Source organism: Staurois parvus, unplaced genomic scaffold (genome assembly GCF_062004578.1).
Source record: "Staurois parvus isolate SC_StPar_1 unplaced genomic scaffold, SC_StPar_1.0 ptg000437l, whole genome shotgun sequence".
NCBI classification, from domain to species: Eukaryota; Metazoa; Chordata; class Amphibia; order Anura; family Ranidae; genus Staurois; species Staurois parvus.
The window spans coordinates 1,723,840-1,744,380 of NW_028318233.1; the positions used below are offsets into that span (position 1 = coordinate 1,723,840).

The 20,541-nt window shown below is 39.2% G+C and overlaps 1 protein-coding gene across 5 annotated transcripts in view; it reads left to right on the forward strand.

Annotated features, from left to right (window-relative positions):
• HERC4 (HECT and RLD domain containing E3 ubiquitin protein ligase 4) overlaps positions 1 to 20,156 on the forward strand; it is a 95,920-nt gene extending 75,764 nt beyond the window's left edge. For all 5 annotated transcript variants that reach the window (XM_089687768.1, XM_089687764.1, XM_089687765.1 and 2 more), the window contains 5 exons: positions 2,420 to 2,486; positions 3,297 to 3,379; positions 14,632 to 14,815; positions 17,557 to 17,659; positions 19,635 to 20,156. In XM_089687768.1, coding sequence (XP_089543894.1) covers positions 2,420 to 2,486; positions 3,297 to 3,379; positions 14,632 to 14,815; positions 17,557 to 17,659; positions 19,635 to 19,843 — 646 coding nt within the window. In that variant the 3' untranslated portion in view covers positions 19,844 to 20,156. The remainder of the gene's footprint in view (positions 1 to 2,419; positions 2,487 to 3,296; positions 3,380 to 14,631; positions 14,816 to 17,556; positions 17,660 to 19,634) is intronic.
• The last annotated feature ends 385 nt before the right edge of the window (positions 20,157 to 20,541 follow it).

Below are 20,541 nucleotides of genomic sequence, written 5' to 3' on the forward strand. Positions count from 1 at the left end.
AATATTTGTTTTATTGTTCATGTGGGGGCACTGCCCCTATTTCTGGAGTATACAAAAACTGTATTTTTGTTCAATAAAGTAGTTCCAGTTTGCATCAAGCTAGTGTCGCCTAGTGTTGGGTGCAGTACCCAGCTATAATACCTTGGTCCTTTGTCCCAGTGGCGAGGAAGCGGTTCTCTGACGGAAGGCACAAGCTGGGTGCCAGGTGTTCTGTCACAGCACCCAAGAAAGTCCATCAAGCGCCAGGACCGTCTCCTAAAGTTGATTCAGCTGGGGGATCGGGGACCACCAGTGCAGAGCTTGCTCAGGAATGGCAGCAGGCAGGTGTGAGTGCATCTGCATGCACAGTGAGGCGGAGACTTGAAGGATAGCCTGGTGTCAAGAAGGACAGCAAAGAAGGCGCTTCTCTCCAGGAAAAACATCAGGGACAGACTGATATTCTGCAAAAAGTACAGGGACTGGACTGCTGAGAACTGGGGTAAAGTCATTTTCTTTGATGAATCCCCTTTCCGATTGTTTGGGGCATCCGAAAAAAAACCTTGTCCAGAGAAGAAAAGGTGAGCGGTACCATCAGTCCTGTGTCATGCCCACAGTAAATCATCCTGAGACCATTCATGTGTGGGGTTGCTTCTCATCCAAGGATGTGGGTTCACTCACAAAATTTTGCCTAAGAACACAGCCATGAATAAAGAATGGTACAAAAATTTGCTCTGAGAGCAACTTCTCCCAGCTATCCAAGAACAGTTTGGTGGCAAACAAGGCCTTTTCCAGCATGTTGGAGCACCTTTCCATAAAGCAAAAGTGATAACTAAGTGGCTTGAGGAACAAAACATTGATATTTTAGGTCTATGGCCAGGAAACTCCCCAGATCTTAATCCCATTGAAAACTTGTGGTCAATCCTCAAGAGGCGGATGGTCAAAAGCCCCCCACAAATTCTGCCAAACTCGAAGCATTGATTATGCAAGAATGGGCTGCCATTAGTCAGGATGTGGTCCAGAAGTTGATTGATAGCATGCCAGGGCGAATTGCAGAGGTCTTGAAAAAGAAGAGTCAACACTGCAAATATTGTCTCTTTGCATAAACTTAATGTAATTGTCAATAAATCCTTTGACACCACATCTAAAAACACTGAAGCAGCAGACTTTATGAAAATTAATATTTGTGTAATTCTCAAAACCATGCTGTATATGCAGGGGTTGGACACAATTATGGAAATACCAGGTAAAAGACTGAAATTGTTACCTAATATGGTGTTGAACTACCTTTTGGCATCCAAGACGGCCTGAATTCTCCTAGAAATCGACAAATATAAGTCTTGGATGGTGGATAATGGAATCTGATACCACTCTTGATCCAAAAATCATTCCAGTTCTTGCAAAGATGCCAGAGGCAGAAAACAAGCCCAAACCTTGTTCTTCAAAATTGACCATAGTGGCTCTATGATATTGAGGTCTGGTGACTGCAGCTCCCAGAGAAGGTGTGGAACTTCATCTGCATGCTTGTCAAAGCACGAATTGACAACACCAGCTGTGCGAATAAGAGCATTATTGTTTTGAAAAATGGCACTTTCTTCGGGAAACCATGTCTGCGCCATGGGGTTGGCCAAAATTTTCACATAATCGCTGGGAGTGACTCTACCTTTCAAGGTGATGATGGAGCCTACAGAATATCAAGATATGGCTGCCCAATCCATGATACCGTCTCCACCATGCTTTACCGTTGGCACAAGACAGTCCTGGTCGTAAGCTTGGAACGGTGATCGATAGTCCATGATTTATGGGTGGTGCACCACTCTCTTCTTTTCTGCACAGTAATATCAGTCACTAGTGGTTTTGCAAATGCAGCTTGCCCGTGAATGTTTGGTTTATTGAGTTCCCTCCATACAAGTGTTTGTGGACATGGGCTTTGGAAGACTGAGCTTGAGCTCTGTCTGCAGTCACTTTTGCAGCAGTTATTTTTTTTTTTTTCATCGGGGTCGCAATTCTGCACAATGTCCCTGTACAACACTTCTGCTTTCAAAGTGAAACATGTCGAAACTTTCACACTTGCAAATCATGTAGTGTTTGTTCAATTCCTGTATGGATAATCACAGACACATGAAATATAGAGCAATGTGCAGGTGAATTGAGCCTTTTATTCAGGTTTTGTCAGTGGGAGATATGTGTCATGGGTAATATGGAATAGCTCTTGACATGCAGCAATGAATAACAGCCAATCCGTTCTGGTGCGGTGGGTCAACTATGAATCCAGATGCCCTCCAGTAAAACTTTGTGAAGGCATTTACCATATCTGAAAAGGTTGTTTTGTTTGTCATAAGAGGTGCATGATTAGCTGAAATGTTTCAGTAATACTACTTTTGTATTAGTTATTTTACAGTGAACCCTTCTAAACATTTTTCCTCATTTTTGTGCGATCCAGGAGCATGCAGCAGCTGTTGGACTATACAGAAGATGACATCGAGGATACATTTTGTCTAAACTTTACAGTACGTGTCCATTTATAGCATTTTGCCTGTTAGTAAGAACTGAAGCAGCTTACAACTTCACTTAGACTTGGTATGTTTTATCCTAAAGCTTTAGTTTCTTTTATGTAATTTGTCTGATATTTGTACACATCTCATAGCTACAATTGTCAAACAAACCCACAACTTTAGGAAGCTGTAGAATTTGTGCTAGAGCAAATTGTTTTCTAAAAAAGGGTTTTTGGCTTTGAAAGTAGCAAACACATCACCCAGTGCCTGAGTCAAATGTGTAAATGCACACTTGTAGAGTCATACTTTGTTGTTGCTGGTGCTTCATAGAGAACATTTGATCAGTTTAGTTGCTGCCATTGCTAGGTTTACAGTTAAATTGTCCTTTCTACAGTTTCACACAGTTCCATTCAACATTTTTCAAAGCTTTATGAAGTGTTATAATTTTTAAGGCTCCTGTACTTCAAAATAGGTGGTTTTCGACCTTCTTTGCTTATACTCATGTGTGAAGTTCACTAGCCTTCTTGTTCTGCCATTATCGACTTGGATCTTGAGCAGTAGTGATGGAAGATGTGATTGTTCAGGACCCAAGTGTTTGCGTACATGTACTGTATTTAGTTCTTCTATGATTGTATTAGGTGTTCCATAACTGATATGGATGGTAGATCATATTTGACTATCACCTTGGCTGGTCAGATCTGTTTATTATGCCTATTTATGAGCAGTTGTCTCAATCATTGAAACTATAGCTGTGTTTTTATCTCATTATTAAAGACAACTTAGTTGTCTATGCATTTCAAAACTTTGCTTTGTTCTGTTAAACAGATCACAGTGGATAATTTTGGGACAACAGAGGTCAGGGAGCTGATTCCAAATGGTGCCGAAACACCCGTAAACCAGAAAAACAGGTAATTTCCAAAGAGCTCATAGCTAGATATAAACTTTATCTGTATGTTATGGTGTTTATTCAGGGGTTACAATAGTATGTTACTCAGGAATATGGAGTATTTATGGGAAAATAAGACAACATAACCCTGTCTTATCTGGCTCTTTTACTAGTCCGCGGGTTTGCTCAGCTAAACCTTTTTTGTTGCGTATCAGGGCAGTCAGCAGATTTATGCTGTAACACATTTTTCAGTAGCGTTTTTATGCTTTGCTGACCACACACAACCTTGTTAATCATTTCAGCTCCTGCACCTTAAATAATGGACTTGAGCAATTTTATGCTATGAACATACTGATTCGGCAAAAACATTGTCACTACTTATGATACCAAAAGAGAGATACAGTGGATATAAAAAGTCTACACCCCTCTGGTAAAATGTCAGGCTCCTGTGATGTAAAAAAAAGTAAAAAAATTAGACAAATATAAGTCATTTCAGAACTTTTTCCACCTTTTAATGTGACCTATAAACTGTACAACTCAATTGAAAACAAACTGGGGGGGGGTTAAGCATAAAAAAAAACTAAAACAATGTGGTTGCATAAGTGTGCACAACCTCTTATACTTGGGGATGTAGCTGTGTTCAGGATTAAGCAATCACATTAAAAATTATTCAATTATCATTATTCAATTAAATAGGAGTCAGTACACACCTGCCATCATTTAAAGTGCCTCTGATTAACTCCAAATAAAGTTCAGCTGTTCTAGTATGTCTTTCCTGACATTTTCTTAGTCGCATCCTACAGAAAAAGCCATGGTCCGCAGAGAACTTTCAAAGCATCAGAGGGATCTTATTGTTAAAAGGTATCAGTCAGGAGAAGGGTACAAAATAATTTCCAAGCCATTAAATATACCATGGAACACAGTGAAGACAGTCATCATCAAATGGAGAAAATATGGCGCAACAGTGACATTACCAAGAACTGGACATCCCTCCAAAATTGATGAAAAGACGAGCATAAAACTGGTCTGGGAGGCTGCCAAGAGGCCTACATCAACATTAAGGGAGCTGCAGGACTATCTGGCAAGTACTGGCTGTGTGGTACATGTGAAAACAATCTCTCATATTCTTCATATGTCTGGGCTATGGGGTAGAGTGGCAAGGCTGAAGCCTTTTCTCACAAAGAAAAACATCCAAGCCCGGCTAAATTTTGCAAAAACACATCTGAAGTCTCCCAAAAGCATGTGGGAAAATGTGTTATGGTCTGATGAAACCAAGGTTGGACTTTTTGGCCATAATTCCAAAAGACATGTTTGGCGCAAAAACAACACTGCACACCACCAAAAGAACACCATACCCACAGTGAAGCATGATAGTGGCAGAATCATGCTTTGGGGCTCTTTTTCTTTAGCTGGAACTGGGGCCTTAGTCAAGGTATTGGGAATTATGAACAGATCCAAATACCAGTCAATATTGGCATAAAACCTTCAGTCTCTGCTAGAAAGCTGAACATGAAGAGGAACTTCTTCTTTCAGCTTGACAACGACTCAAAGCATACATCCAAATCAACAAAGGAATGCTTTCACCATAAGAAGATTAAAGTTTTGAAACGGCCCAGCCAGGGCCCAGACCTTAATTCGATTGAAAATCTGTGGAAGGATCTGAAGAGGGCTGTGCACAGGAGATGCCCTCACAATCTGACAGATTTGCAGTGTTTTTGCAAGGAAGAGTGGGCAAGTATTGCCAAGTCAAGATGTGCCATGCTGATAAACTCATACCCAAAAAGACTGAGTGCTGTAATAAAATCAAAAGGTGCTTCAACAAAAGTATTAATTAAGGGTGTGCACACTTACGAAATCATATTATTTTAGTTTTTTATTTTTACTTCCCTCCACTTAAAATATTTCCATTTGTTGTTCAACTGAGTTGTACAGTTTATAGGTTACATTAAGGTGGAAAAAGTTCTGAAATTATTTATGTTTGTCCCATCCTTTTATATCATAGAAACCTGACATTTTAACAGGGGTGTGTAGACTTTTTATATCCAGTGTGTGTGTGTGTGTGTGTGTGTGTGTGTAATACACACACACACACACACACACACACACACACACACATATATACATATACACACACACACACGGTATAGAAAAGAATCACCCCTCTTTTAAAATAATGACTTTTTGTTGAAATGAAGACACACAGTTTTTGTTTTATCCAGCTGTATTTACTCAGTGCAACTTACACTATCCAAGTGAAAGATATTACACCAACATGTCCAAAGATAAATTCAAATACAGAGTCACAGAGTTTGAAAAAGGATCACACCCTTGTGTCAGTATTTTGTTGAACCACCTTTTGCTTTAATTCCAGCCCTTAGTCTGTTGGGATATGTCTCTACTAATTTTGCACATCTAGACTTTGCAGTATTTGCCCGCTCTTTTTTGCAGAACTGCTCAAGTTCAGTTAAATTTGATGACGACCGTTTGTGAACTGCAGTCTTCAAGTCATTCCACAGATTTTCGACAGTGTTTAAGTCTGGGTTCTGACAGGCCATGCAAGGACATTATCTTTCTTCTCCTTCAACCACTGTGTGGTCATTTTTGCTGTGTGCTTTGGGTCATTGTCATGTTGGAAGGTAAACCTTTGTCCCATTGACAACTTTTTGTCAGAGAGCAGCTGTTTTTCATCAATAATTTGATGGTATTTTGCCCCATCCATTTTTCCTTCTATCCTGACAAGTGCTCCAGTTCCTGCTGCAGAGAAACATCCCCATAACAGGATATTAACACCTCCATGCTTTACTGTAGGAATGGTGTTATTTGGATGGTGAGCTGTATTGGATTTCCGATAGACATATCTTTTGGTGTTGAGGCCAGATAATTACATTTTAGTTTCAACTGACCATAAAATTTTTTTCCATGTGGCCTCAGAATCTTAAAGGTGCGTTTTGACAAAGCTCAGTTGTGATTGCATGCATCCTTTCTTGAGGAGTGGCTTTTTTTCTTGCAACCCTCCCATACAAGCCACATTTGTGGTGAATTTGTGATATTGTCACATGCACACAATGACCACTCTTTGTTATAAATTCCTGCAACTACTTTAGAGTTGCTATAGACCTCTTAGTAGCCTCCTAGGTCTTTCATCCAGTTTGGAGATACTTCCTGATCCGGGGAGGGTCTGTGTTGTACCAAATACCTTCCACGTCTTAATAGTAGACTTCACTGTGCATCTAGGCATTGATAAAGCATTTTGACATTTTTTTGTATCCATCTCCTGACTTGTGCCTGTCCACAACTCTGTCCCGGAGATCTTTTGGCATTGCCTTGCCATCCATAGTTGATTGTTTGCTTCAATTGCACTACCAGGAAAGCTCTTTTCATGCTGAGCTAATCAAAATGACCACAGCTGAACACAGGCCAATGTCAGATAGCTTTGTGTGCCATCAAGAAGGTGATGAGCTACACCTGATTGGGAAACAAATACTCCTCCCATTTCAGGGATGTGGTTTTTTTTTTTTTTTTTTTTTTTTTTCTTTTACATTTAGCCCTGCTGCGGGCAAGAAGTAAGGTTTACTTTTTTTTTTTGTTCCTGCTATTCCCTTTTAAGCAGGTGTGATACAAGTGGCTGAATAGCCACTTGATCACTTCTACGGGCAGTGGAAGGGGGTCCCTGCTGTGCAACCTGCTGAAACGGTGGCAGTACACAGAGAGAGGAAGTGGCGTTGTGCAACTTGGGTGTAACTTTTTTTTTTGGGTGTAATTTTTTAAAAATAACAACTTTTTTTTTACGTAACCTTTTTTTTTTTTTAATCACATAGGGGGCAAAGTCCCCTATGTGATGATGTTTGGTGACAGGTTCTCTTTTTTTTTTTTTTTTTTTTTGAGACATCCAGGGTCTAAAAGACCCTGCTTGGCTCCCCTGTGCAACCCTGAATATAATGCAATGCACATTGCACCGCATTACATTCTTTCCCGTCCTCAATGGGCAGGAATCTGTCAACGGGGACCCGGAAGTGACATCACATCACTTCCGGGTCAGGACAAGAAGGGGAGGGGAGCGGATGTGTCCACTGTCCTCCCTCTGCTTTACCTGCCGGCAGCCACTGACTGGTCCCAGGCCCGCAGAAGGGCAAGCGGAGCCCAGAGACAGTGGGCGGGAAGGGGGGGGGTGAATGCTGGCACCATAGTTGGCTGTGTGGAAGCAATCGGTCGGCAGTGCTGCCGTCCGAATGCTTCCACCTGGCAGATGAGCCCTGCCGCTTGCCCAGCAAGGGCTAATTGTATAAAAAAAGAAAAAAAACTACCTGTCTGACACACAGAACTGCATGTCTCGGGTGTCGGGTGATATACTTTGAACATCCCTGATATAGATATATATATTTATCTATAGTTTTTCCCATATATGTTTGGACACAGGCACGATTTTGTTTTTTTCGGGTATTTACCAAAACATATTCAAGCTAGTTACATAATGGATATGGACTTGAAAGTACACACTCTCAGGTTTATTTGATGGTATGTACATCCAAATTGGAGGAAGGGTTTAGGAATTACAGCTCTTAAGAGTAGCCATCCCCCCTTTTTCAAGGGACCAAAAGTAATTGACCAGTTGAATCAAAAGCTGTTTCATGGCCAGGTGTGGGCTACTTCTTCATTATTTCTTCCTAAATTAAGCAGGTAAAAGGTCTGGAGTTTATACTAAGTGTGGTATTTGCATTTGGAATCTATTGCTGTGATCCTACATCATGCATTTAAAGGAGCTGTCCATGAAAGTGAAACAGGCCATTGTAAGGCTTCAAAAACGACACAAACGAGAGATCGCAGGAACATTAGGAGTGGCCAAATCAATACTTTGGTACATTTTGAGGAAAGCAGAACACACTGCTGAGCTCAGCAACATAAAAAGGCATGGACGTCCACGGAAGACAGCAGTGGTGGATGATCGCAGGATTTTCTCTATGGTAAAGAAAAAGCCATTCACAACATCCAGACAAGCAAAGGACACTCTCCAGGAGGTTGGCGTATCATTGTCAAAGTCTACAATCAAGAGAAGACTTCATGAGAGCAAATACAGAGGGTTCACCACAAGGTGCAAACCATTCATAAGCCTAAAGAATAGACTTTGCCAGATTAGACTTTGCTAAAAAAAATCTAAAAAAAAGCCACACCAGTTCTGGAAAAGCATTCTTTGGATGGATGAAACTAAGATTAATCTGTACCAGAATGATGGGAAGAAAAAAGTGTGGAGAAGGTTTGGAACAGCTCATGATCCAAAACACACAACGTCATCTGTAAACCATGGTGGAGGCAGTGTGATGGCATGGGCATGCATGGCTTCCAGTGGTACTGGGATATTGGTGTTTATTGATGATGTGACAGAAGACAGAAGCAACCAGATGAATTCTGCAGTGTTTGCAGATATACTGTCAGCCCAGATTCAGTCAAATGCAGCAAATTTGATTGGACAGTGCTTCATATTACAGATGGACAATGATCCAAAACACGCTGCAAAAGCAACCCAGGAGCTTTTGAAGGAAAAGAAGTGGAATATTCTGCAATGGCCGAGTCAATCACCTAATCTCAACCCAATTAAGCATGTATTTCACTTGCTGAAGGCAAAGCTAAAGGCAGAAAGACCCACAAACAAAGCACAACTGAAGACAGCTGCAGTTAGAGCCTGGCAAAGCATCAGAAACAAGGAAACCCAGTCTTTGGTATTGTCCATGGGTTCCAGACTTCAGACAGTCATTGCCAGTAAAGGATTCTCAACAAAATATTAAAAATGAACATTTTATTAATGATTATATTCAATTGTACAATTACTTTTGGTCCCTTGAAAAAGGGGGGTTGGCTACTCTTAAGAGCTGTAATTCCTAAACCCTTCCTCCAATTTGGATGTACATACCCTCAAATTAAACTTGAGAGTGTACACTTTCAACCCATATCCATTATATAACTATAGCTTGAATATGTTTTGGTAGATAACTGAAAAAAACTAAAGTCGTGCCTGTGTCCAAATATATATGGACCTAACTGTGTGTTTATATGTGTGTGTATGTATTTTCATGGAACATTTACTGTAGATAAGAGTTTGTTCAATCGTTTGTCCAATTTCTAATGACAGTTATATTTCTGCTACAAAGCACATCAGTTATATACAAATTAAATAAAGCTGCTTTTTTATTTGTGCATTTATTTTATGCAACACTTCAAAATGGATAAAACAAAAAAAAAATAGTTTGCATATGAATGGTAAAAAAAAAATCCTTGTGTTGTGTGTATGGCGCTTTCTAGTTCTATTGGGCTATGGGCTCCTCCTGAGCTTTATATGTAGATAATCTGTTCAAGCACTTTGAGCTAATATTTTAAATGTTCTTCTAGAGTTTGTTTTTAATAAAATATACTGCAGTACTGTATCTGGAGACATCTCCAGCAATGCTTCTTCTCCACAGGATGTCCTCAGTCTTCTGGTTTGAATGCCCAGCACTGCTCAGCCCAGAAAACTGAGGAAAGACTGTGAGCGCAGGGTACCATGGCTGATGTCAGTGCTGCTCTACATCATAAGCCACTGTTTAAGTGTTACCTCCTTCTGGCAAAAACCTGTCTGGATAATGATCCTTTACTAGGAAGATTGTTCAGTGTCTTGATCTTCAACATATATCAGGCTGCTATCCTACATCTATATGTAGCTATAATATGGAGCACAGCTGCTTACATTTGACAGGGTAATGCAATCTCTTTCATTACGAACACCCATTACCATCTATATAACACATTTGATTGCTGGTAAGTTACTCTCATAAACATCAGGGAGGTCTTCAGTGAAAGTTCTGTTACAAATTCCGCTCATTCCATGTGATGAAAGGAAGACTTAATGACTGCTGTCCTGTTCATGGACCTTAAAGTAACCAGTGATATCATCTTTACAAAATGAAGGTACTTGTCCAGTGTACAGAGGTCAGAGCGGACAGATATGCCAGCAATGCTAACAACTCATGACTGCTGCCTAAAAATACATTCAGACAGTCAGGCTAATGCTTTAGGTTGGTAGTACGGGGAGCTGATGACAGACCTATAAATACCAGTGTGAACAAATAGCCTTTGTTCATTAATTAGCACGTCTGAGTGCTGAAGATCTCTGCTTTTCGTCATGGGTTTGGAGCAGATTTTCTAGAAGAAGACACTTGTACAACTTGTACTTGCTGTTCTGAGTGTGTGGGGATAATGCCACAACAATAGATAATGTGAGTGGTAACATTTCACACAGACTCAAATGGATTTCAGTTTCCCAGCTAGGTTATGAGCTTTGTATTTGGCACCTCCTTCTGGAGGGAACCTGAAAATTCCTTTTAGTGCATCATTTCTTGTAAAGCTTACACATAAACAGGTAACTTATTTTCGATTTTCACAGTGACCTGTGGATAACATTTTTGGTGTACAATAACCTTATTGACATGAGAAAGTTCTACAATGAACAACAGGTACCTTCAGGTGCTTGAACATTTAGGTTCTCTTCTTTTTCCCAGCACCCAGGCACACATACCAGCTAGCCTGCAAGAAAACCAAATTGACCCTGTCTAAGAATTCACATTAAAAACAGAGGGTGTAGTTGCATACATTTGCAAATAGATGTGAAAGCCATGGTGTCCTGCCTAGGCTGCTCAGTATACTGCGGTCCTAAATATAGTTTTGAGAGGCTCTAAGTTGGAGAATATATATCAGTGGTTTGCCTGGAGGGAGCCCACTCCTCCTTAAAAGCACAGGGATACATTGAACACCCAGCAAAAGCACAATGGCAGCTGAAAGCATACAATGTGTCCCCATGCTAAATCCAGCCTACAAACTGTATAGATAAGTGGCAACCACCCCAGTCTATAACTATCCTCTATGATGTGCAGATCCCTTCCATGTGCACTTTACTGCAAACAACTGAACATTTCCCAGCACACTTTCCAGCTATTCTACAAGAAAACCAAATTTAAAAATATATGTGAAAGCAGCAGTGTCCTGCCAAGGCTCCTGTGTATATTGCGGTCTTAACTCTATAGTTTTGAGAGTCTCCAAGTTGGAGTACATATAACAGTGGATAAATTAAGGGCAGGTTTACCTGGAGGGAGTCCATTACTCCCTAAAGGTACAAGGACACAGGCAGGCACCTTCAGGCAATTGAATATTTAGGTTCTTTTCTTTACGTGCTCTGGAAATACTCATCAATTCCTATGATCATCAGCTGTGGCTTGGACCTCTTCTACTCTGTGCTCTGTCCTTTTGCTGTACTTTTGATTAAGCGAGGTCACCCATCGGCATGACTGGCCACCTTTATAAATGTTAGTTAACAATAGTAATAGTGGAGATTTTAGTACCAGGGACACCATGTTGGCTCTTTAAATGAATATGGTGCTTAAACAAAAATCTGTATTTTGGTATGTCTGCAGAGGATAAATGTACAAACTTAATATTTTGTAAAACTGCTTTACTACTTGCCGCATGGACACTTCTGGTCCAAAACCATTCTGTTTTTAACATATTCACTGCTTCAGTCTATAATGCATCCCAGATTATGCTAACTTGGCCTATATAACCGGGAGAACTTTTTTTTAAATTCAATTCTTTAATTAGTTTTTAAAATATACAGTAAATGGAAAGAATGGAAGATGGTGAGAGGCACGGTGTTACAGTCAATGGGTAACAGCACTTTTTAAAATTCTTTATAGACTTACACAGAAGCGGTCATGCCAATATCAAAGTACAGGCATGTGTAAAAGAAAATTCACTGGAATTTTAAAGGTTTATCCAGTGGACAATGAAGGACAGATATCTCATCCACATTACATTACATATAAAAGAAGGCCATGCCTCCCATCCTGTCTAAACAATTAAAACAAGGAAAGGGAGAGCAAAAGAAAAATGAAAAAAGAGTGTCTGTGAAAGAGGGGCAACACAAGAAGAAGAGAAGATCAAGAAAAGGAGGGAAAGGGAAGATAGGGGTGGGAGTTGATGGAAGTTGTCCCGCTGATGCACTCTGTGTTGTCAAAATAGGAAATAAAAACAATTGTGAAGCAAGAATTTATTCTTCAATTGTCAGAATGGTTTCATATTCTCTGGAGCAGGTTAACATTATCCAATGGAATTAATTGTGTGTCTGAATCTTCCTTCCTTTCCTTTCAGAGTAGTTGTGGTGTTTTCCATGCATTTATGCCTAGTACACACTGTTGTTTTTGGGTTTTTTTTCGTTCAACTCAGCGGGCTGAACAAAAAAATATTGAGTAGCTCGGGAGTAAATCCTGTACTTAACAATCCGACGTTCATACAGCAATCTCCCCACTGAGCTATTGTGTTCTGACATGGGGATGCCCCCCCCCCCCCAGAACACACCGATCGAATGCTGATTGGCAGACCTTTTTCATTCATGACCCTTCAACTTAAGCTGGACGTTCTCTGACGTACACAGTGGCTTTTTTCTTTTGATACCGCCCAATATTCAGCAAATGTGTACTTGCTTAAATCTCATTTACCTTAACAAATTACAGTGAGAAAGTTGGTGAGGGATGACTGCTTCCAGAGTACAGGGATGCAGGCTTTGGCCGCATTCAACAAATGGATCACCATCCTTTTTTTTTATTTTATTATTATTATTATTATAATACTTGTGCCTAGAAAAGGCAGAATGGTGCAGCAGGTTTCTTGCTGGGTTATCTCCTACATCCTAGTCCATTAAGTGTTTAATTTTCTCCCTTACCATTGCCCAGAAATCCCTAATTTTACAACATGTCAAAATAAATGAAGCATCCCCTCAGCTTCTTTACAGTGCCAGCAGACATTCACTGCACTGGGAAACATATGACAGAGCGAGTTCTGTTGGCTATTATTTTATGCATGGAACATCATCCTTCTCTGCTTTAAATAGTCTACTCCATTCTCTAGACTTCTATGTGCATTTGTTTACCTCCATTTTGCTCCTTTGTATGTGTAGAATAACTAATTTAGTCAATGGCTGCCCCAGGCATATTCAATACTATCTAGCAGAGACGGAGTAGCCTGCTAAATAAGTATCAGAGTACTTTGAGTATTATGTGATGTCTTTTCTATTGTGGTGAATGACTTGTTGAAACATTTGAAACACATGAAAACGTCAGTTACGATCTAATAAAAAAAAAAAGTTTTATCCAGGTGTTGTTTTAATGCAGCAATTTAAATCTTTTGTTTCCCAGTTTCATCAGCACACTTCTGTGCTTTTTATTGTCTCTAATTGGGTTTCCGTTCATTTACCCTGTGGAATAAAGGCATAGAACCTTAACATTGGCCTACTTTGTTCAGTCTTTTCTTTTCCTTTCACACAAGAATTGAAAAGATATATATATATATATATATATATATATATATATATATATATATATATTCAAATATTTTACCCCTGACTTCTACAGCTCAGCTGGTCATTAAAGCCACTCATTACACTTGGCAGCCAGCAGCAAGGTATGAAAAGAAGCCAGAGAAAGCAAACATTGGACCTTTTATGATTGAAAGCTCAGGGCTTTGGCACTTGCCAGGTGGTTTATTTGCTACAGGTACTCTTAAGGGTTAAAATACACATCTATGGAGCTCCAGATATTTCTGAGATATTTGTTAGATTGCACAGCAGTGACCTCGTTTGCGTTTAGCTGTAAGCTAAGCACTATAGTCATTTGAGTTCTCCATTCTAATGAAAAATTTAAGTGACAGAGCTTGATGACATCATTTGGCCTTGAGCCAAAAGCAGTAGAAATTTCTGCAGCTAGTGGCAGCACAGGAAGAGGAAGAAGGAGCTAATCATGGGGTACATTTTACTATAGCTACAGCTAAAATAATGTAGCAGTGGGGTATTATTTCTTTTAACATACATTATCTCATTTCTCTTTTTTTAATTTCTCCTATATTTATAGTGGGCAGTGTATTCATTTTTTTATTTAGACTGCAGTTCTGCTTTAAGAAGTTTGACTAGACTATAAACTCAATTGACAAAGCTTTACCACAAGTATAAGTAGTGTTATTTTAGTAATGTGAATGTCATTTTCAAATCTCCTAAAGTAACAGTCAGCTGCATTTGTTTTAATAATGTTCCTAAATCTAGTGTGTTAACGTTTTGAATTGGAATGTTTATTAAAATAATTGAAAATACCAAGGGCTGGGACTTTGGTAGACAGAAAATGTCTACAGTAAATTAACTTTGTTTGCATTGTACAGGATTTGCAGTATAAAGAGTGTTTTTACTTGTTGTCCTTTTTCAATTCACAGACAAGAATTTGTTGATGGCTATGTGGACTACGTCTTCAATCACTCTGTAGCCTCGTTATTTGATGCATTTTACAGAGGTTTCCATAAAGTGTGTGGAGGAAAAGTTCTAGAGCTCTTTCAGCCTAATGAACTGCAGGCCATGGTCATTGGAAACACAAACTATGACTGGATGGAGCTGGAAAAGGTCCGGAAATCAAATCAAGAGCATTTTACAGCATTTTTGCTAACTAGTAGGAATAAGTGAAGCTCTTCGAGCTGACTCCACAAATTGTTCACTTGTGCAGTCCTATACAGTTCAAATTTACTAATCCTGTAGGTCTTTTACTTCCTTTTTTGGAGTGTGGGATGGTAAATTGGCTGGTGTTTTATTTATGCAATGCAATATAAATAAATGAAAAAAGAAATCATAATTACCCCCTTTTCAGCAGTTTATATTTAAAAAAATAAGTTCAAGGGGAGCTTGTTTTCCCATCCCAAGCTATCTCTTGCTATTAGTGAAGAGTGGGGGAATACCAGTAAGGATGGAAAAAGCTTCATCATATATTTATTTTTTTTATTTCTGGAAATTCATGAATAACATACCATGTTTTTTCCAATGTTCTTGATAGGAGATTTTTTTTTTTATAAACTCCATCTTTAACATACTCTACCTGGAGAGTAAAACCCAGCTTAAAGTAGAATTAAACCCTCCCCAAAATAATTGCTTCTATATAGTATAATGTTGTCAGCCTTAAAGTAGAATTCCATTCTGACACTAGCTAGTCTTAAAATATCCCCTCTCCCCTCCTGCTACCTCTACTGCCTAACCTGTGTAAAAAAGATGTGTATATTTACAGTCATGGCCGAAATTGTTGGCACCCTTGATATTTTTCCTGAAAATCAAGTATTTCACACAAAAAAGGTATTGCATTAACACATGTTTTGCTATACACATGTTTATTCCCTTTGTATGTATTGGAACAAATATAAAACAGAGGCAGAAAAGCAAATATGACATAATGTCACACAAAACCCCAAAAATGGGCTGGACAAAAGTATTGGCACCCTTAACTTAATATTTGGTTGCACACCCTTTGGAAAACATAACTGAAATCAGTCGCTTCCTATAACCATCAATAAGCTTCTGACACCTCTCACCCGGAATTTTGGACCACTCTTCCTTTGCAAACAGCTCCAGGTCTCTCTTATTGGAAGGACACCTTTTCCCAACAGCAATTTTAAGATCTCTCCACAGGTGTTCAATGGGATTTAGATCTGGGCTCATTGCTGGCCACTTCAGAACTCTCCAGCGCTTCTTTGCCATCCATTTCTGAGTGCTTTTTGACGTATGTTTGGGGTCATTGTCCTGCTGGAAGACCCAGGATCTTGGACGCAAACCCAGCTTTCTGACACTGGGCCCTACAGTGCGACCCAAAATCCTTTGGTAATCCTCAGATTTCATGATGCCTTGCACACAGTCAAGGCACCCAGTGCCAGAGGCAGCAAAACAACCCCAAAACATCATTGAACCTCCACCATATTTTACCGTAGGTACTGTGTTTTGTTCTTTGTAGGCCTCATTCCGTTTTCGGTAAACAGTAGAATGATGTGCTTTACCGAAAAGCTCTATCTTGGTCTCATCTGTCCACAAGACGTTTTCCCAGAAGGCTTTTGGCTTACTCAAGTACATTTTGGCAAACTGTAGTCTTGCTTTTTTATGTCTCTGTGTCAGCAGTGGGGTCCTCCTGGGTCTCCTGCCATAGCGTTTCATTTCATTTAAATGTCGACGGATAGTTCGCGCTGACACTGATGCTCCCTGAGCCTGCAGGACAGCTTGAATGTCTTTGGAACATGTTTGGGGCTGCTTATCCACCATCCGGACTATTCTGCGTTGCAATCTTTCATCAATTTTCCTCATCCGTCCACGACCAGGGAGATTAGCTACAGTGCCATGGGTTGCAAACTTCTTGATAATGTTGCGCACTGTGGACAAAGGCAAATCTAGTTCTCTGGAGATGGACTTGTAACCTTGAGATTGTTGATATTTTGCCACAATTTTGGTTCTCAGGTCCTCAGACAGTTCTCGTCTCCTCTTTCTGTTGTCCATGCTTAGTGTGGCACAGACAGACACACAATGCAAAGGTTAAGTGAACGTCTCTCCTTTTTATCTGCTTTCAGGTGTGATTTCTATATTGCCCACACCTGTTACTTGCCCCAGGTGAGTTTACAGGAGCATCACATGCTTGTAACATTCTTATTTATCCGCAGTTGTGAAAGGGTGCCAATACTTTTGTCCAGCCCATTTTTGGAGGTTTGTGTGACATTATGTCGAATTTGCTTTCTTTCCTCCCTTTTTTTGTTTTGTCCCAATACACACAAAGGGAATAAACATGTGTATAGCAAAACATGTGTTAATGCAATACGTTTCGTGAGAAATACATGATTTCCTGGAGAAATATCAAGGGTGCCAACAATTTCGGCCATGACTGTACCTATTTTTAGTCTGCTCTGTTCCAAAGGTAATGTTACAGATATTTTTTACAGCTTAGGCGCATAGGTAGCAGGAGGGAAAAGGGAGCATTTTTAAGACAAGCTAGTGTTAGCCTGAAGTTCTAATTTAAATGGGAACTAATAAAGGATCTCCAGATAATAAACGTAGAAAGCAATTCAACAATGATTTGATTTACAGAAAATGTACAGTGATACATGATGCCACACAGTGTGAAATCTAGATTTAGGGTTTACATACATTTTAAGATGGGGAAGACCCCTTTTTGACTACACTCTGTGTTAACTTCTCTTTAACAATATATAAATGCAACAAAAAAAACAAAGCTTTTTTTAGATTTATAAATATTTTAATAATATTTTACATATGAAATAAGTTTAAAGGATAACCAATAAATATGATTGATTTAAAAGTTCAAATTTTTTTTTTTTTTTTAGCATACAGAATATAAAGGAGAGTATTGGGCAGATCACCCAACAATTAAAATCTTCTGGGAGGTTTTCCATGAATTATCCCTGGAAAAGAAAAAGCAGTTCTTATGTGAGTATTGTTTGCACTTTATGATGTGATTCTTCAGTGGTTTGTTACATCTTTCCTTGGGTGGTCTGATACCACTTGCATATGACCTGTGTAGCATTGTACCTCACAGAATTACAAAATACACATTTATTGACACTGGAACTTTTGGGGGTTATTTACTAAAACTGGAGAGTGCAATTCTGCATGGAAACCCATCAGCTTCCAAATTTAATTGAACAAGCTGAAGTTAGACACTAATTGGCTACCATACACAGCTACACCAGATTCTGAGTGCACCAGTTTTAGTAAATATCCCCCTATGTATCAGCTGATGTGAAGATAAGCCAGAAAAACTGTCTGTGGGCCAGCACAATATTCTACAGGAACATTTGTTAAAGCTGGAAATATGAAATGTGCATCTGTTGATAGCAGCCAGTCAGATTCCTTGTCCCATTTTTGATCATATATAGTGAAAAATGAATGGTATTAACAATTAGTGATGTTTTATATACAATAAGTAATATTTTGTTTATTTCTATCTTTACAAACAGTGCTTATATTATTAGATAGACCAGCTTTGTCCTGTGTTTCAAATACTCCTGGGAACTTCTTGGCAGGGTATAGTGGTTTTGATCACTCTAACCATATGTATACACTGGAGAAAAGAAAATGCGTTCATGTTATCCATGGGTTCCTTTATTTAGCTATCCCCACTTAGTAAATGGAGTGAATAGGACCAGCAAATACAGAAATATGAGGACAGTCAAATATGTTATAACATTTTTTTCCACCTGACTTCAACATACATTTTTAGACATTATGGGGGTTATTTATCAAAACTGCATGGTTCAAATTCTGGTGCAGCCCTGCAGAAAAACAAACCAGCTTCCAGGATTTATTGTCAAAGCTTAACCTCCCTAACGGTATTCCCGAGTGTAGCTCGGGGTAAAATGTCAGTGCCAAAAGCGGTAACCCCGAGCTACACTCGGGCTTACCATGCGGCGCTGCGTAGGGAGTCCCTGCAGCACTTACCTTGTCCTCCGCCCCCCGCGATGTGTCCCCTGCAGCATCCCTGGCCATCTTCTCCGGCCGATGCCGGCATCCGGCTTCTGTGTTCCAGTCCCTGTGACGTCGGGACGTACGGGCGCCGCCGGCGGCGGGAAATTTGAAAATTTGAAAGTCATTTTTTTCAAAACACATTTTTCATAGTAAAACATTGCTGTTTCCACCCATTTCGCATACATTTTGTCCCTAGTGCTTTGTCCCGTGCCCTGCCTGCGTTTTGTCTGTTCTTTCTGTCTGGAAACTGAGAAATGTCCATGGCGTCCAAAAAGTGTCCCTTTAGGTCAAAAGCGGGTTTAGATCAGCTAGAGAACAGCGATAGTAAATTAGAACCACTTGCAGAATTGAGTGATAATGATTTGTGGGGAAATTTCTCATCAGACACTGAAAACGATTTTGCGACTTTGCTCAGCAATATGCGAACTTGGCGCTATATTTCAAATTTCAGTGTTTTCGGTTTGATTATATTATTGAATTAAATGTATTATTATTATATTATTATTTTTTATGATTATTTATTAAATTACCAAAAATCTGAAATAATCATACCACTAGGGATGTTAATTGAACAAGCTGAAGTTAGAAGCTGACAGGCTACCATGCACTGCTGCATCAAATTATGAGTGCACCAGTTTTAGTAAATCTGTCCCTATGTCATACAGTCTCTTATAAGCTGAACACTGTGATGAGAGCTTGCCTCTGTACTCTGACCAATAGGCAGCTGGCAATTTCCAACCCTTCTAATCTACTATTGTTGAGGGAGAAAAAAACAAGATTTATGATGTTTAAATGTTGTCCTATATGTGCAATACAAACTTTTTAAACCTTAAAGTACAAATACAATTGTATATTATGTGAAATGATAATATAATTTTAGATTATGCATTAGTTTTATCATCCCATTATATAAAATTTGTTATGTATTTTTTTGCAGTGTTTTTGACCGGAAGTGACCGTATCCCAATTCTTGGCATGAAAAGTTTAAAACTTATAATCCAGCCAACAGGAGGGGGGGGAGATTTTCTGCCTGTTGCTCATACCTGCTTCAATCTATTGGACCTTCCAAAATACACCAGCAGATTGATTCTGAGAGACAAACTAATTCAAGCCATTGACCATTATGAAGGCTTCAGCCTTGTGTGAAGAACCCATATTAAGGCTACTCCTCCATTGATTACTTGCAGTCTCTTAATAACTGAGCCAGCTAAAATTATATTTAATATCCTATGTATATGGTTTTCTAAAGGCTGTTTTTGCTATTAACAAAACGGGAAACATGTACAGGCTGTATAAGTGAAACACAGCAACTATTCATTGTATATAACCATACAGGACACTTTTCTCCTTCATACATTAGGATTCAGTTTGCTCACCAGTTAGTTATTCAAAACCTTAATTTTATGCTATATAAGCTTTATAAACTATTCTGTGAAAAATAAACAAAGTTTTTACATTATGCATTGGTAATTCTGTTTTGGACATTTTATATAATATTTATTTTATCGTTCACTTGTATACAAAAGAGGACTTTGGGTTTGAACCAATGCTAATAGAAAATTGCTCATCTCTTCTTCACTGGTGTCTTACTTTAGTGTTTCTAGACAAGTAGACAGAGAGGACCCATTGGTCAACATTCTTTTAAATGTTTTGTCAAATTTCCTGAAGGCTTAGGAATCCTACACTGAATAAACCTGGGAGACCAATGAACATTTACCACTGCTTACACTTGTTAAAGTGTAGCTGCCTCTTCTATTGTACCTAAAGGACTGTACTTTCTTATATAAGGTGTGTAACCAGTCAAGCTAATTAGTGGTGAAGTCATCATAATTTTGACTTCTCTA